General features: G+C 46.2%; 1 protein-coding gene across 1 annotated transcript in view; it reads right to left on the bottom strand.

The window, feature by feature from the left end:
• MOV10L1 (Mov10 like RISC complex RNA helicase 1) overlaps nucleotides 1-18,947 on the bottom strand; it is a 79,883-nt gene that overhangs the window by 24,442 nt on the left and 36,494 nt on the right. Inside the window, exons 14-20 of the mRNA XM_029910835.1 lie at nucleotides 18,197-18,312; nucleotides 17,248-17,365; nucleotides 14,860-15,038; nucleotides 14,208-14,354; nucleotides 9,489-9,610; nucleotides 8,185-8,284; nucleotides 3,986-4,150 (exon numbers count right to left, since the gene is read on the bottom strand). Coding sequence (XP_029766695.1) covers nucleotides 3,986-4,150; nucleotides 8,185-8,284; nucleotides 9,489-9,610; nucleotides 14,208-14,354; nucleotides 14,860-15,038; nucleotides 17,248-17,365; nucleotides 18,197-18,312 — 947 coding nt within the window. The remainder of the gene's footprint in view (nucleotides 1-3,985; nucleotides 4,151-8,184; nucleotides 8,285-9,488; nucleotides 9,611-14,207; nucleotides 14,355-14,859; nucleotides 15,039-17,247; nucleotides 17,366-18,196; nucleotides 18,313-18,947) is intronic.

Here is an 18,947-nt window from a genome sequence, read left to right as displayed (position 1 = left end):
AGATTGTTCCAGTGCCAGGACCGGATCTGCCCCCAGGGCATCAGGTGGTGCCGGTGGTTCGACCCCCAAGTCCGAGCCTGGGTACGGTGCCGTTGTCTCGGTGCCCAGTACCTTGTCGTGGTGCCGAGATGGGAACGTCGAATGCAACTGCGATGCACCTGCTACCAAACGGGGTCTCGCCGGTGCCGGCAGTTGGGGCCAAGGCACCCACGGACACCACTGCCCTTGCCAGGCCAGGGTGCCCCTTGCTAGTGCCCCACTTGGGGACCTAGCGGAGCCACCTGATCATGCGGTACGTCGCGGCTCGGGGATGGGTGGCTGGGTGCCGAAGCCGCTGAAGAGTGCATGGTGCTGTACGAGCGACGGGAGCGTCCACGGCCGTGTCGGCGCCTGCCTCGAGATTTAGATCTCCATGAGGAAGACCTGTTCCCGTCAGAGGTACTGCGTCCAGAGTCCCCATGGCGACCATGGCTACGACGCCATGGTGCCGGCCGAGGGGTGCTTCGCGAACGACGTCTGTCGGAGCGAGCACTCGAATGTGAGCGTCGGTCCCGATGTCGTAGAGACCTGCTCCTATAGCTCCGGTAGGAAGAGGAGCGTCACCGCCTCTTGTCTTGGTGCCTGCAACCCCTCTGGGTAGTGGAGGACGCTCGGGACTCCCTCTCAGACGAAGAGGCTGACGGCGTGGGGGTCTGACGCGGGCTACGAGATGGCCTCGCCTGGGTAGGTGCCTCATCCTCAGAGTGGGAGCTATGCTGGACCGGGGAGGGTTGATGAGCTCCAAGCGGCGGCTTCCCTCGGGAGCGAGGGCCTGTCTCGGGCGGCGCGCCTGCCACCAAAAGGGCGAGGATGTCACACGTTGCCTGAGCTGCCTCCGGTGTCAACGGTATTCTCATCGCAGGACAGGCACGCGCTGACGGGACTGGACTACTCCGCTCAGCACAAGTCGGAGGTCTGGGTCCCGAGGGGGATTGTGGGCTGCCCAACTCAGGTGTGGCCTCATCCCTGTCCTTCTCTCGGCGCCGCTGAGTCTTCCCTTGCTTCTTAGCGGGGGAGTGGTGCCGACTGGTTGATGGGATGGCGCTCCGCACCGATGACGCGCTCGGCGCCAAGTCAGGTCGGCACGTCGGTGCCGGGGCCAATGCCGACTCCATTAGTAGGGCCCGGAAACGGATATCCCTTTCACGTTTTGTTCTCGGTTTGAACGATCTGCAAATTTTACAACGCTCACTTACGTGAGTCTCACCCAGACAATGAAGACACTGTGTGGATCGCTCCTGGGCATAGAACTGCGACAGGAGTCGCACGACTTGAAGCCTGGGGCATGCCCCAAGCCAGGCAACTAACTAGAGAATCAAGCTACAAAGAAGAGTTGTACTACTAAGGCTAGAAGTGCTACAGCCGAGCTGGAGCACAAAGTTCCAACTACCTTCACTGGCGGCAAGAAGGAACTGAGGGTGGGGGGAGTGCGCAGCTCCCCTTATAGCGCAATATAGAGGTACCACTCCAGGGGTCGCAGCAGTGCTCCCCCACTACGGGTACTGCTAAGGGAAAAACTTCCGGCTCTGGTGCACATGGCGAGCACACAAACCTACTGTGGAATACACAGGAGCAATCACTCGAAGAAGAACTAGGTATCTCTATGCTGCTTGGACTTGGGGGGGAGCAGTGGCAGCAAGGTGTATCTAGGCATAAGCAAGAGATCCCCAGCTGCTTAGCCTGAGTTAGCCCTAAAGCTCAAATAGAGCGTGCTGATTATAGAAGTCTATATTGCCTTTTGAAACTGAAGACTAATTCATGCATGTGTCTGTTTGCTTGCTTTAACCTTGTAATTTCCTTTTAATATTTCATGAATCTTTATATACTTTATTATAGGATTGGCCACAAGCATTGTCTTTGGTGTTAAATCTAGGGTGCAACTGACCTGTGGTAAGTGACTAGTGCTTTGGGACTGTGAGTAACCTGAATAGAGTGGTGATTCTTGGTATAAGGGCTGGGTGGCGAGAGAGATCAGCGTACCCAAGGGAACGGTCTGTGATTCCATGTTAAGGTCATTATAATACCTGAGAAGTGTTCACTTGATATTGGTTGGTGAAATCTAAGTTAGAACTCACAGCCCATTTGGGGTTTGTGCCCTGGTTCCTAACAGTCTGCCCTGAGGTTGGTAAATAATAGAGATCTGGGGGGGGGGGGGAGAAATCACAAAGCACCCCAAGGGGTCAAAAAAGGCCACTGAGGGTGAGCAAAAAGACATGGGCAGGCAGTAAGTACTAGGCCTTGAGGATCTCTCTCTGATGAACGATTGGTCCCACTCCCAGAACCAATGCAGCCCTTCAGAGGCTGCCTAGACATCTTGCTAGACTCACTGCTCCTAGGAGGGGATGGCAAATTACCAGAATATTCCCAGAGAGACTCCGAAGAGCCATCTGAGTAGTCAGTGGTCATTGGAGGTGCAAAGACTGATGGGGCCACTAGGCAACCTGAGTTATCTGTGGCCCATTATAAAGAGACCAACATCGGTACCTAAGTAAGGTAGTCTATACTGCAGTGGCACCCTGAAATGGCGAAGATATGGCATCATGAATCCGTGCAGAGAAAGACCTTGTAGTTGGTACCACAATATCAACTGTAAATCAGTACTCAACTTTGACGATCATTCTGGTACCAGGGCTGAAGAATGTACTGGTGCCAACATGCTGTTTACCGAGGCCAAGAAGGGTACAAACATGCTGAGTCCCTGCCATATTTATTAGCTTGAACAGATACTGATACTGCTAACAGTCTCTGCACAGGAGCTGAGAAGACAGATGGGCCTGATATAAGAAAAGCAATGCCAGTGCAATAGATTCCTGCTTCACAGGACAGCCTGGGATGGAGATGCATAACAAATCTTTTGCTGCCTCATAAGCTTGCAAGGTTGTCAGTACTGAAACAGCATCCACTGGCTGTCCTGATGACGGTACCGGAGTTGACGGCATAGTACAGATATCCATGGTATCAGGGGGACATGGGTCAACGGCCCTGCTCCACCATGAGTACCTAAAGAGTCCCAATGATGTTCTGAGTCCTTTTTTGAATAGGATATTTCTTCAACTTCAAGGGGTTTTGATCTGTCATGTCCCCTCTTTTGGGTAAGCCCCTGAGAGGAAAGCTAACCCTTCTTTCTCCGTGGAGAAGATTCTCCAAGTCCAGAGGTCTGTCAGAGACAACCGCAGCAGCGGTCTGCACAAGGGTGGCAGGGTGTTTGCTTAAGGGCCTTGGGACTGAAGCAGTCCTTATCACATGCTCCATGAGGCGCTGAACAGGCACATGTCTCTGGAAATCTGCGTTCTTTTCTTGAGCAAACGGCAGATATTGCACCCCTCCTAATGTGTCCCTTGCCAAGGCACAAAAGGGAGCGTGTATGGTGATCACTATTTGGGATCACTGGGCGGGCACATGAGTGGAATGTGCAATCATTCAAAGAAGAACTTTTAGTGAGCAGCAGCAGTTTCACATGCACACAGTGCACAGCAGGCTACTGCAGGGTAGATTTACATCCCAGCTTGCCACAACTAAGTGTTCATTGAGACAAGCCCTGAAAGGTGGATAATGGGAAAGAGAAGGGATTTTAAGTCAATGTTAAGCATTTTGTTTCCCCCCCCCCAATATTTATATTACTCACTGTCTAAACACATAGTTGAGGGAAAAAGCCATCTTTGAAGGGGTAGACATGTTAAATCTTTAATAAATAAGGTACAAGAAAAAACTCATAATACACACTTGAAATCTTCAAATCTTCCAACAAAACCACAGAAGACCAAACTTGGTGTTGCTTTCTGATGTATAAAGAAAGGAATAAGACAAGTGAAACACCACCGCTCCCCCATCCACACATTTTTTCTTCTTAGGGCAGTTCACTTTTTTTTTTTTTTTTTTTTTTTTTGTAATTTTATTTTTTTTTTTTTTTTTTTAATAATAGTAAGAAAACTGCAGTTTAACTTACCAACAGAGGATTGTACGATCCATAAACACCAAAAGTATCCTCATTTCTCTGATACAGAGATCGTGACATTAGTCTTTCCAGCATGGATATATTTAATCCATAAGCCATTGCAAGGGTAGATTTTATTACTGGTCCTAACTGCATCGGATCTCCAGCAAGCACTATCTGCAGAAGCAGTAAAAACCCGCTTCTGTATTAGAATTGACACAAAGTTAGATGAATACTTTTTTTTTTTTAAAACAGAGTTTAAAAAAAAAATCAATTGCTGTTACAATACCGTAGACATTCTTTCTCAAATGTCTAACACTATTCAGTGGGTGGAAGGAAGGTGCAAAGTAATGATTAACTTGATGGCTGACTTTACTGCACAAATCTACAAGGTTTTTATTCTTTTAAAGAAAAAATATGACACAACATAATTATTTGCACCTGAAAAAAAATGGTTACCCACCTTTTTCGTAACTGTTCTTTGAGATGTGTTGCTCATGTCCATTCCATTCTAGATGTGCACGCGCCCATGTATGTGGTCGTTGGAGAGTTTTGCTTTAGCGGTATCCGTAGGGCCAGCTGTGGCACCCCCTTGAGTGCCATGCTCAGGCGTCAGTATATCAGGCGCCACCGGCCCTACGCCCTCTCTGTTCCTTCTTGCCGACAACTCCAACAGAGGGGCAGGAGGGTGGGTAATGGAATGGAAATGAGCAACACATCTCTAAGAACAGTTACAAAAAGGGTAGGTAACTGTTTTTTCTTCTTCTAGTGCTTGCTCATGTCGATTCCATTCTAGATGACTCACAAGCAGTATCAATGGAGATGGGCTCAGCGTTCATGGTCTTGTATCTTGCAGCACTGCTCTGCCAAAGCCAGTGTGTCATCTCGAGCTTGCTGGGTAAGCACAAAATGAGACATGAACGTATGGACAGACAACCAGGTAGCGGCCCTACAGATTTCTTGGATTGCTACCTGTGCCAGGAAAGCCACTGACGACGCTTGTGTCCTAGTCGAGTATGCCATCATGATCACCGGTGGAGGCACTTTTGCCAGCTCATAGCAGTAGCGGATGCTGGCCGTGATCCAGGATGAAATCCTCTGAGCAGACACTGGGCGACCTTTCATTCTGTCTGCCACTGCAACGAACAACTGCGTTGACTTATGGAACAGCCTTGTTCTATCTATATAGAAGGCCAGTGCCCTCCAGAAGTCCAGGATGTGTAGTCTGCTCTCATCTGATGCATGAGGCTTTGGAAAGAAGGGTATAGCCCTGAGTTATGATGTCCAGCATCCAGCGGTCCAAGGTGACCCACACCCCGGCCGAATGGTAGGGACGAAGACGAAGGAAAGGACCGGGTGGATCTGGGGAATTGACTGGGGTGTTGCTCTTGAGTGCACCTTCAAAATAAGTGCTTCTGGCCCGCAGGATGCTTCGCTGGGCCGGGCTGTGCGGGTGAGTGGCAGGAGGAAGGGCGGCGATGATAAAACTTGTGTCTCTATCCTTTCTCCTAGCAGACCTTGACGAGGCTGCCAAGGCCTGGGCGGCGGGGGGTGGCCAGAACTGCTTCCATACAGACTGCAGTGTATGCATGCCCAGCGAGTGAAGGGTGGCCCGAGTGTCCTTCAACCCATGCAGCCTTGCATCCGTTTGTTCAGAGAAGACACCATTCCCATTGAATGGACGGTCCTGGATCGAGGTCTGCATCTTGTGGGAAAAGGCGGTGCTCTGAAGCCAGGAGCTGCGCCTCATAACCGCCACCATTGCGACCAGCCTAGCCACCATGCCTGCTGCATCCCACACCATTTGGAGAGAGCACCTAACCACTATGGTGCCTTCCTCCACCAGGGTGCCGAATTCTTAGCCAAACTCTGCAGGAGGGACTCTTTGAACTCATGGAGGGAGTCCCATAAAGTAAAATTGTATCTGCCCAAGAGGACCTGATGGTTCACCACCCGGAACTGAAGACTTGCAGTGGAATAAGTTTTTCTCCCCAAAAGGTCCAGTCTTTTGGCCACTTTATTTTTGGGAGTTGAGCTGGTGTCCCCTTGCTTGTCTTTTTTGTTGGCTGCAGAGACAACCAGTGAGCCCGGAGGTGGGTAGGTATAAAAGATACTCAAACACTCTGGCCAAGACAAAGTACTTTTTTTGGCCCTTTTGGAGGTGGGAGGGATGGAAGATGGGGTTTGACAGAGGGCCATGGCAATTTTGAGGACCTCCATCATGCCCTGATAGTGCAATATGGGCCAGGGTAGAGGCTGAGAAGATGTTGAACAAGGTGTCTGCCTGCTCAGCCATCTCTTCCACCTCTAGGCCTAAGTTCTCAGCCATCCGTTGAAGCAGGGCCTGGTGTTCTTTAAAGTTGTCAGGCGGGTCCTCAAGTATCCCGCGACCGCCTGGTCCAGGGATAAGATGACGACTGTACCACTAGGGGAGGTTTAGGGGTGGGTGCAGCCACCTCTACCCCAACCTCTGAGTACGACTCATGCACTGAGTCCAGTGCCATCGGTACTGCCAACTGTTGCTCCGAGGCAGTGGCAGATGACTGGTGCAAAGGGGGCATCGTCATGACCGGCATGCCCCATGCAGTCCAATAAGGCTACTGCGCTGGCCACTGGCCGTGCGGCCAAGGTGGCGCCGATGTTGAGACAGCCTCGGGAGCCCAATCGCGCTGGTGGATTCTGGGCGAGGGGTTGAACTGCCCTTCTGTGCCGGAGGAGTCCCCTTCTAGTGACCACTGTGGGCCATCTACACCCGCGTGCCTGCTGACTGTTGCTGGAGACCAGTGCCTGAAGTGAGAGTATCGGCGTCGGTATCGAGGGGCCCGGAGTTGTGACAGGGAGCACTCCCACGGGGCTGGCGACTGAGATCTGCGCCGAGAGGATGACTGGCGAGAAGATGAACGGTGCCGGCAATACAGAGACCAGTGCCTCCCCTTAGGCAATCCACGTTGAGATGGTGGGGATCACGATTGTGGTGCCGGAGACAGAGGGCGAACCCCAGAGGATCTGAGCTGCGACTCCAGAGATCTGTGGCACGGAGGAGAGCACTGCCTTGTCTCAGGGGATTGGTGGTGCTCCATTGCCCCCTGAGGGGTCTTAGTGGATAGCTTGCCCTCGTGGGGAGCCTTTGCCATTTCCTGCGGTGATGGTGGAGGCATTTGCTCTCTCAGTGCCAGGGGAGGTTGGGAAGATGTTGATGCTGCCACGAGTTTGGGTCCCCTACCACTCCCAGGAGTCAGTGATGGATCCTTTAAGGGGTAAGTTCGGTGCTGGGGGTGCGCTGCGCACCGAGGGCGAGGTACTAGGTGAGTCTTGGCGGGACGGCTCAGAAGCTGGACAAAGGGCAGCCTCCATGAGGAGAGCTCCAAACGAGTATCCAGTTTTTTCTGAGTCCTGTGTTGAAAATTTTTACAAATATGACACTTGTCCTTCACATGTGATTCCTCCAAGCACTTGAGGCAGCTGCTGTGGAGGTCACTTACAAGGATAGGCCTGTTACAGTCCGCACAGGGCTTAAACCCCAGAGACCGGGGCATGCCCTGCCTGGGGCGAAGTCCCCACTGGGACTCTAACTTCTAACAACTACTTAACACTAACTACTATAACAAACTATTTACAAGGCCCTAAAGCTCAAAGTCAGAAGAGATGAAACTGCTAGCCCTTGCTATGCGAGGAAAGGCGCTCCGACTAACCACCATGGGCGGTAAGAAGGAACTGAGAGGGCATAGGACCAGCGGTGCCTGAAATACCGATGCATGAGCGTGGCACTCAAGGGGGCACCAGAGCTGGCCGTATGGATACCGCTAAGGCAAAATCTCCGACGACCACGCACATGGGCACGCGCATACCTAGAATGGAATCACCATGAGCAAGCACTCAAAGAACAAATATGTTTTAGCAAGATAGTATTTATTATGAAAAGTACTCAAAACTATTACTTAAGAGTAGAAAATGCTGAAAATTAGAGCATATGTTTAAAACTTAAGAACTTCAAATTAAGTGGCAACATGTATTTACAACATAATACTATACAATACACTTAACAAGCTCTAATACAAGTTCCCAGAACTGCACGATCATTTCCTGGAAATAGCAACTTATCCTATCACTAGCCATGAAGTGATCACATTAGAAATATGAGGTTGTTACTGGAAGTGAAAAAAGCAAGCCTAAAACCCTTTTTAAAAAACATACATACACTAAATACATACCTGTCCATTAACTTCTGAAATCAACCCAAGTGGAATCAAGCATTCTGGTTCACTTGCCTGTCCTGCTTCATCCACAAATACGTGTGTGAAATGCCCAAGCCTAGAGTTAAATAAAATCACTTCAGACAGCTGTTTTAGGGTTAGTATATTCTGCCACCCTGTGGTTGACCTGGCAAAATAATTCTGAAAAAAAATTACAAGGATCAAGTCTGTGTGCTATATGCAGTCACATCTTCAACATGAAAGGTATTTCAACACATGACAGCTTTAAAATATTGCCGGGGAGAAAGCAAAAACCTAATAAACTTGGCCCTCATTTGTGACATGTCACATATTTTGAAAGATATATATCAGAAACATTTCCTATCTTTTTCTTTAACTTGGTCAGAATAGAAAATTTAAGTTGACATAGAAATCACACTTTTCCTCACCCTCCCTTTGCCCCCCCCACCCCATATAACCTGGAGAATGCCATTAGTTTAGAGCTGACATTCTCTGTGTTGTGTTCCAGCACAGCAATGCTAGGGTTGCATGTGTTGTGCAGGTAGCAGCAAGAACAAGAGAGAGACACACATGGTTTCAAGGGAGCTAAGTGCTATAGCAGCAATAACCAAAAAATGACTTAGTCAGCATTACTTGTGATGATGTTGTGAAGGCCAAGACTATAACAGGGTTAATAAAAGAACTAGATAAATTAATGGAAGATAGGTCCATCAATGGCTATTAGCCAGGATGGGCAGGGATGGTGTCCCTAGCGTCTGTTTGCCAGAAGCTGGGAATGAGCGACAGGAAATGGATCACTTGATGATTAACTGTTCTGTTCATTCCCTCTCGGGCACCTAGCATTGGCCACTGTCGGAAGACAGGATACTGGGCTAGATGGACCTTTGGTCCGACTCAGTGCGGCCATTCTTATGTTTTTGTGTTCTTGCTTCCAAGTGCAGCATGCCCTACAGTGTTAACTCCTAAAATGCTTTCAATTACAGTTGGTCCTTGGCAATACACATAACTGCCAGGGAATCACAATAGTGCCAAACAGTCTCCTCACTTTGATGGGATTTTGATCTTTAAATTACGTATTTTGAAAATAATGTCATTTGAGATAATTTTGTAGTTCAACTATGCTGAAAGGGCTAACTAAAATTTAATATGGCTGTAAGCTTAAGCTGGGAATGCAATGTTTTACTACTACTTGTTAACAGTTGCCCTGTTTAAACAGATTAAACTACTTTGCAGAGTGCCCCCCCATATTGATTTCATAACCCCAAGTGTCCAAATCTATTAATGACATCCATCCACAGTACCTTACTCCTATTTGATAAAACATTCCTGCACTGCTACATGTGGTAATTATTATCCTGAACCGTGATGCATTCCAAATATCGTCACCATCTTTGCAGTAAAGTTTTACTGTATCACTGATTGTCTGAAAACACAAGACACTTATTTACTACAGGTATTTTTTATAAAACTGCCACACACCAAGCTCATGATGTGTAAGTTCTAGAGGCTAGCTTGAAGTTCAAAATCACTAAATATTTTATGCACAAAAATATTTTAATAAGATTTTATTTTAGAAGCTTTACTTTAAGTATTTCTTGGACCCAGCAATGCACTTTGAGGTGAGTTTTTCCTGAGTTTGCCCAAACAAGGAGGAGGAGTGCAAAATAAACCGCTTTATTTTTACTACGAAAATAAGACTATTTTCTTTATTCTTAGTTTTGTAAGATCAAATTTGAACATATGTACAACCAGGACACAGCACAAATAGAAACTGTCAAAAAGGGCTGTGAAGGTAGTCCATATCTCCCTTTGTAAATAAATTTAGACTTCATTAGTTTGGAAAAAAATAAGGGCTTGTCTACATGATGGTGTAATGTGTTCTTTGGGGGTGTGATTTCTAAAGTGCACTAATATGTAGTGCATTAATCAGTCTGTGTAGACCCTGCTGATATGCACTAAAGGTTCCCCAGTGAGCACTACATTAAAGCACACTAGGGAACCTTTTATGCATACCAGCAGGGTCTACGTGGACCCATTAATGCTCAATATGTTAGTGCCCTTCAGAAATAATACCCTCAAAGGGCACATTGCCCCTCCATGTAAGGACAAGCTCTAAGAGGAGATGTACATAAAATAATGACCGTCAAAGAAAAGATCAATTGCTCTGTGACACAACACAAGAACACAACATTAAAGGGTGAAAAAAAAATGTAAAGCCCACTTAAGACAAAATGAAAACCACACAAACAGTGCCAACAAAAAAAAAAATTTTTTAAATGCAATGAATAATTGACCATTGGGAAATTCCTGCTGCATATTATTTGACCAAATAAACTTAGTAAAATTAAAAAGAAGAATTCATAAAGAAAAAACCCATCAGCAGCATCACTATTTAGGACAAAATGACAAAATGACAAGGGTTGTCATTACTTCTGTTTCAGGACATGGCGAGGTGCAGGACTTTAGGCATCCAATATAAGTCACAACTCAAACCAGGATACCCACTACTGCAGATAGACCATTAGTCTGTTCTGGTATACGTTCTTGTGTTATGAACGTAACCGAAGAGATTATTAAAATAAGTAAATAGATGTGTATGTTACTGTGACACTCTCAGGAAGCAAATTAAGATTTACTGGGGCCCTGGGCCCAAAGAACATTTGGGCCCCTCACATCCGCCCCTGCCCCCTGACCCAAGGCCCCGCCCCTTGGCCTAGCTGGAAGCTGGGCCATGGTAAGAACTGCCCAAGGTACCCGGGCCACTGTGGGGAACCCTGGACCCTCCACCTGCCCTGGGTGGCGCACCCTGGGTGGCAGGGACGTGGGCTAGGGGCTGTTCTCGCCCCCCGCCCAAGTGGAGGGCCCGGGGCTCCCCACAGTTTTCTGGGTGGCTCTTACCAGCCTAGGGCAGTGGTCCCCAAACTGTGGGGCACCCCCCCCCAGGGGGGCAGAGAGGAACATATGGGGGGCATGGCAGGGCCCAAATCAGCCCCCGGGGGGGTGGGGAGAGACCACTTCCCAGCCACAACTCTGGCCCCCAGTTCCTGCAAGGGGAGGGGGTGGTTGGGGAGGGGTGGAGGCATGACGGAAAAAGCTTGGGGACCCCAGCCTAAGGTGACCATACATCCCATTTTGGCCCCAGATGTCCTGACTTTTTTGGCAAAACTGGGCATTTGTCCCATTTGCGCTTGCCAACCAGTTTTGCCAAAAAGGGGGTCGGGGAGGTGGTGAGCAATGGGGCTCAGGCCAGCCCTGCACAGGGCAAGAGGGGGACTTGGGCTACTGGCTTGGACCAGCTCAGGAGGCAGGAGAAAGGCTTGGACCAGCTCTGTGTGGGATGGGGGACGGAGGGGTATATGCTCACCCTACCCCAGGCTCCATCTTCCGGCCTGCCCAGGGCCTGAAGGGGAAGAGGAGCAGGGCGGAGGGACCCTGGGGGGGGCAGTGTTCCCTCTAGTTTTTCCTACGCAGGTGCAGAATGACACATCACCTCCATATTGGTGCACATAACAAAATTCATGTGGCGGGGGTGGGGCTAAGGGGTTTGGAGTGTGGGAGGGAGTTCAGAGCTGGGTCAAAAGGTGGAGGTGGGGTGGGGGTGCAGGTTCTGGGAATGAGTTCTGGGAATGAGGGGCTCAGGGCTGGGTCAGAGGTTTGGCGTACGGGGAGGTGCGGGATCTGGCTTGGGGTGCAGGCTCTGGGGTGGGGCCAGGGATGAGGTGTTTGGGGTGCAGGCTGCCCCAGGGCTATGGCGGGGAGAGAGGATTCCCCCCAGCTTTCACCCCCCGCAGCAGCACCTGGGCTGGGGGGGGGGGGGGAGAGGTGCCTCTCTCCCTGTCGCAGCAGGTCTGGGTCGGGCCGGGTTGGGATCGGGGAGGGGAGCCTCTCCCCCAGCCATGGCAGGTCCGGGGCTGGGTTGGGATGCCTCTGCCCCAGCTGATCTGGGGCTGGTGGGGAGAGGCGCCTACCCCCGCCGTGGTAGGTCCTTGGCTGGGGAAGAGGCGCCTCCCCCCGCCACCGGACACACTGTACCTCAGAGTGCCACCCTGAAACTCCCATATTCACCATTGTCATATAATTAGGATATGTTTCATACAAAGTATGCTTTCTGAGGTATCATTTTAAAAGTCTTGATCTGTTGATCATTAATATCCTGTTGGATTGTATGTGCTATCACTGTATGTGAAGTTATGAAGTTTTGCTATGTATGTGTTACTAAAATATGTTCTGAAGATGGGAACACCCACAAACAGCCTTTCAGGTACAACTATGGATTAGCCAGACAGCGGTTAATAGCTCAGCCAGACAGCCAGACAGGTTAATGGCTCATCAACACACATCAAGGAAAGAATCCATTATCCCAGAAACTGTATACAATGGAGACTTCTCAGAGAGAACACACAGACAATGGAGACTGCTCGACCAATAGGGGCAGACCCCTACATCACAAACATAGATCTTTGCAGCAAGCTGGAAGAAACTATAAAAAAGAGGGGAAGTGACATCATTACTGGACCTCTCTCCCCCGCAACTCAACACCTGGAAGAAACGCCTGGTGGATAAAGACTTTGAACTAAGGAAGCTGGCCCCTGGCTGGAAAAGAGTCCCAGCCTACATGTTGAGGATCTGTAACCTGCTTGCACCATCTGTCAGGGTGAGAGACTGCTTAATTCAAATCCTGTTTAAATGTGTAGATCTCAGATTTAAAATTTATTTTTGTTTCTTAAATGTCCAACTTTGATCTCTATGGTTGCTATTTATATTCATTTAAAATTTATTTCTGTAGTTAATAAATCTGTTTTATATTTTACCTAAAACAATGTGCTTTTTTTCCCCTTTAAGTGCTTGGGAAATCTCAGCTCAGTCTACAAAGGCTAGTGTGTGTCCTCTCCACATCGAGGGAGATATGGACTGGGTAATGAACTTACACTGATCAGGCTTTTGACCAGGGCAAGATGGGACAGTTCTGAGGTGCAGCAAGGCTGGGAAGGAGCCTCTCTATTGTTGATTCATCAGTGGCTGGCAAAGCATTCATGTAACTCAGTTGGGTGTGTCCCTGCCTGTGGATGTCTGTGTAAATGCAGGAAAACTTAGAACCCACCGGCGGCACCACCCCCACCCGCGGGGCCCCGCTCCGTTTCCACCGCCCCCCTCGGGGAGGGAGGGGGGCAGCACACAGAGCCCCCCCCCAGAGGGACCTGCCAGGGGGCCAGGTGAGTCCCAGGCAGTGCTAGCCTTACCTGGAGCGGCTCCCATGGAGCATCCAGCAGGCAGGTCCTGTCCCTCTGGCTCCTAAGGTCGCTCGGGTCGGGGACAGGGGCGGGGGGCTCGCTGCCGGCACCTACAAGCCCCCCTGCCCCTGCAGCACACAGTGGAGACCTCCTTGCCGTCTCTGTGCGTGCGTGGGGAGTGGGGCTGCAGCACTCTGCAGGCTCCTGCCGGCCGGCGGGCAGGCAGGCAGGCGCTGGGAGTTCAACTGAGCTGCCTCAGGGCCCAGGAAGTGCCGGCTTGCGTCCTCCACCAGACGGTCCCCCGATATCGGGACAAAGTGCGTTCCGACCAATGTAAGGTCGGGACGCGGGACAAGTCCCCTAAAATCGGGACTGTCCCGATAACATCGGGACGTCTGGTCACCCTAGTCCAGGTTGCACCCCGGGAACGCTGTCTCAGTTACACACATACAACTCAATGCATTATGCAGAAGATTCTATCACCCTTTTTAACACTGAGTAGTATCTTACTGTTTGAAGTAGTCCCGTTGACATAAATGGCCTACTTGCAGGAAAAAAGCATTACACAATGAGTTTAAGTATAGGCTCAAATTCTAGCAACTCGTTTACCACAATTGATGTATTTTCCCCAATTGATTATCTAGTGAATTATTTTTAACCCTAAAAATATAAATAGTATTTTCCTCAGTGAGTCTAATAAACAGAGGAAAGTCCTAAGAGTAACATTTTAAGATTAAAAGTATGCATCCTTTTTTAGTATTTTAATTTAAAAGTTTTTACAAAATTTACCTCTTCACACCTGCAGCTAGCATTAACTCTGACCATAGCTCCTGGTTTTAGGAGGTTACTATCATGCAGTCGTAAGCAAACTAAATCCGTTGCACTGTTGGATGGTGCACAGACCAAAATTCGACTGTCTGGTAAAGTATAGTGTACCTGCATTTTAAAAAAAGTGCAGCTTTTTAAAACATTTCATTTGGAAAAACTATATTCATCACAAATAAAGCAAGCACATATTTCAAATATTTAATATAATTCAGAATTATTTAGACTACAATTACAAATGTTTCTACATTTGTCATGTTGCAGTTCAGTCAAATCTCAAGGAAACATCTTTGCCTAGACTGGAAATTCGTTCATCATCATCAGATTGAAACACACACACCATGAATGCAGGGTATGCGCTTTTAAAGCGGTGGTTAAATACTGTTCACTAGGGCTTTAAACAAAAATACTGAATTTAAAGACTGACTATATGTTGTTTATGAACACAAGCTTGTACAGAAGTCTTCTCTTGGATTTATTTTCAAAACGAGAGAGTTGAACTGAAATACCCTCTAAGTGTTAGCATGTTTTTTTTAAAGCTATTTTTAGTTTTGATATGATAAGTATTTGAGGCAATTCCAGATGATTATTGTTTTGCTTGTTTGTTCACTATTACCTGTAAGATAGCTTCTATCATTGTTACAGTTTTTCCAGTTCCCGGTGGTCCGAAGAGAATATAAGGAGTTGGACGACATTCACCACTAAGTATCCTCTTCACTGCTAATTTCTGATGCTCATTCAGCACAGGATTGAAAAATTCACAGTCTCTCTGTTCAGGTGTCATGATTCCATTGACTATACTCAAAACAGATGAGCATTACAAATACACAAGGAGAGGTTTTTTTTTAATTAGTATTTCAGTTAAACAGATTTTGATTTAATGTGATCTATACTTTATATCAGGGGTCAGCAACCTTTCAGAAGTGGTGTGCCGAGTCTTCATTTATTCACTGTAATTTAAGGTTTCGCGTGCCAGTAATACATTTAAATGTTTTTAGAGGGTCTCTTTCTATAAGTCTATAAAATATAACTAAACTATTGTTGTATGTAAAGTAAATAAGATTTTAAAAATGTTTAAGAAGCTCCATTTAAAATTAAATTAAAATGCAGAGCCACCCGGACCGGTGGCCAGGACCTGGGCAGTGTGAGTGCCTCTGAAAATCAGCTCGCGTGCCGCCTTTGGCGCACGTGCCATAGGTTGCCTACCCCTGCTTTATATTATAAACATTTTAAAAAGATAGTGATAGCTAAAAATTTATCTGACAACTCTTTAAATTCCCAATCTCAAGTAATAACAATTAAAATAGTAAAACAGGGCCTTCAGTTTCAAAGGTGCAAGGAGCCATTCATAGATTTTTAAGGCCAGAAAGGACCATAATAATCATCTAGTCTTACCTCCTACATAACACAGGCCAAAGAACCTCACTCCAGTGAACTCTACATCAAGCCCATACATAACTTCTGTTTGACCTTTAGAGCATATCTTCAAGAAGGACATCCAAGTCTTGATTTAAAGACTTCACATGATGAAGATTCTGCCATATTCCTAAGTAAGCTGTTCCAATGATCAATTATCCTCAACATTAAAATGTGTGCCTTACTTCTAGTGAGAATTTGTCTAGCTTCAGCTTCCCACTGTTGGATCTCATTATGCGTTTTTCCCCCACTAAAGAGTCATCTATAAGAAATTACTTCCTCACATAGATACTTGTAGACTATGATCGAGTAACCTCTTAGCTTTCTCTCAGATAAATTAATTAATTTGAGGTTCTTAAATCTTTCACTCTAAGGTATGTATTCCAGACTTCCAATCATTCTTGCAGCTCTTCTTTTCTGAAACTTTTCAACATCCTTTTTGAAGCGTGAGCACGAAAACTGGACACAGTATTCTAGTAATGCTGTATAACGAGGTAATGCTTCTTCCCTACTTCTAATTTATTTTTTCCCTACTTATTCATCCAAGGATCACGTTCACCTCTGAGCTATATCATCACATTGTGAACTCACGTTCAGTTAACTATCTACCATGACCCTTAAGTCCTTTTCAGTGTCACTGCATTCCAGGATTTAGTCAACCATCTTGTAAGTATGACCTACAGTCTTTTCTTCTAGATAGAAGTATGACTTTGCACTTGACTGTATTAAAACATATAGTTCAAATGTTCCAACCTTACCAAATGATTGGTAACATCTGGATCATTCTGGATAATTGAACTGTCCCCATCACTATTTACTAGGGCTACTGATTAAATCACAATTAACTCACGCGATTAACTAAAAAAAATTTTTTAAACAAACAAACCAAAAAAACACCCAGATCTTGGTACATTGAGGAAGTTCCAGAGGACTGGAAAAAAGCTAATATTTATATTTTATATTTTTTTTCCACATTGATAGAGTATTGAGAAAGCTTAGCATTGGGCCAAGAACAGATCTCTGCAGGATCCCACTAGAAATACCCCCAATGGATAATTATTCTCATTTGCAATCTTTTGTTAACCAGTTTTTAATTCATTTAATAAGGGCTACATAGATTTTGTATAGTGCTAATTTAAAAAAAATCAGAATGGCGTGTGAGACTATGGCAAAGGCCTTAGAGAAGTCCAAGTATCTCACGTGAACAGTTACCTTTATCAACCAACCTTATAATCTCATCTAAAATGATATCAAGTTTGTTTGATGAGACCTATTTTCTATTAAAAAACCCCATATTGATTGGCATTAATTACATGACAATTCTTTAATTATTTACTGACTGTGTCCCGTAACAGCTTTTCCATGATTTTGCCTGGGACAGATGTTAGGCCAAACAACCCTTTTTAAATATTAGCTTTTTTCCAGTCCTCTGGAACTTCCTCAACATACCAAGATCTGGGTGTTGTCTTTGGTTTGTTTGTTTAAAAACCACATACACACACACACTCCATCCTCCAAACCAGTTTACCAGTGCAACTGTCAAATCCAAAACATCAGTACAAGATGGAAAGAAAATATTAAAACATACTCAGTTTACTTGTCTGTGTAGCAACAGTCACCATTCGAGGCACAGCCACTATGTTTCTCTCCTTTGGCACCATGCATTTTGTTTGTTCATTTTGCATTTTCTTTTTCTGAAAAGAGCACTACAGAAGACAGACACACACACACAAAAAAATCAAGGGTAAGCACGGCTATAACCGTACAGTAAGTATTCTCTCTTGGAAATGCTTTTAAGACGGTTAGAAATGTTTAGCATTTCCTCCCATTTAACTGCATATCAACTGAAAAAGCAAGGGGGGGGGGGAGGAGAAGGACAAAGAGGAAAGAAAAAACCTAGACAAACACCCTCACATCCTACTTGAACGAAAGAAAAAAAAAAAGTTACTCATGACACCTTCATCTTAAAGCACTGTTGCTAATTGCACAGATATTCTGCAGATTTGGATGAGTTTTCAAAAGTTAGCATTGGTTTGTTTTTTTCCCCGATGAGAACTGCCAGTATGTACATTTTTGGCTATTTTAAAGGAAATATCCACCTCTTTTTATGATGCATTTAATCAGGAGTCACATCAAGAGTGGATCAATCGCATCAGGAAGCATAATTATGCCTCACAATAAGGATTCTCATTTGCTCCTATAGTCAGTATGATTTGCTGCCCAGTATCTATGTTTTTTTTTTTTTTTAAAAGGAGCTTATGAAAACCAGTCTAAAGCAAATCTGGCCACCCAAACTCATAGTTTCATATGCAGTTTCCCTTTCAGAAACCAAAATCATGGACCACAGGTTGACCCACTCAAAGTACTGAACTGTGAAACAAGATCTTCACCACCAGAAGGAAAACATCATAAATACACCAGACATAACAATGCATTCACTATTGTGCTGTGGTCCTCTCTAAGACTATATCTGCAGTAGCTAACTGTTGCCAATTAAGTGTAAAAGATTATAAGAAATACATTTATAGTAGATTTACCATGTCTTTCTTCTTGGTATACTGTTCATGATCATCAGCAATAGTACGACATCCCATCTTATTCCAAGTCTTGACAACTTGTGGGGATTGTAAAACCAGAGTATCTGGAAATAACACTTTGGGTTTAAGGAAGGGGAAAGAGAAAAAGAGCAAAGTTCTGAAAATGCATTTTACATGGCTCTATCAATATAGATACATTAAGATACTTACTGTCAATGTTTAATTATAACTGAAACATCAGCTTCTTTCCTTGCACTTGAATTAGCTGTGTCCAATTTATGAGAATTTGATGTAAAAACCTTAGGTATGGTGAGGTAGGAATTGGAAGGTAAAATTGAAGTCCATGTTCACATTTCTGTAGGCTGTAGAGCTGATCAGAAATGTGCAACTCTTTTCAATAAAAAGGCCATTATATTTAGCCAACTCTAACAGAGGAGGATTACATAAAAAGTTAAAAGTTGAAAGCAGGAATTCTGCATCTTCCCTATATTCCTCCTGCATTTTTCCCAATTTACCCAAGCTGGGAAGTCCTACAGAACTCTTTCACATAGGCTAGGTCTACACTACAGCGGGGTTCCGACCTAAGATACGCAACTTCAGCTACGTGAATACCGTAGCTGAAGTTGCGTATTTTAGGTCGGCTTACCTGGCGGTGAGGACGAGGGAAAGTCGACCGCTGCCGCGCTGCCGCCGACTCCGCTGCCGCCTCTTGCCGAGGTGGATTTCCGGAGTCGACGGCAGAGCGATCAGG

Source organism: Terrapene carolina, unplaced genomic scaffold (genome assembly GCF_002925995.2).
Source record: "Terrapene carolina triunguis isolate 2854851 unplaced genomic scaffold, T_m_triunguis-2.0 Scaffold68, whole genome shotgun sequence".
NCBI classification, from domain to species: domain Eukaryota; kingdom Metazoa; phylum Chordata; order Testudines; family Emydidae; genus Terrapene; species Terrapene triunguis.
The sequence above is the reverse complement of the archived record's forward strand: the minus strand, read 5'-3'. Positions and strand labels throughout refer to the sequence as shown.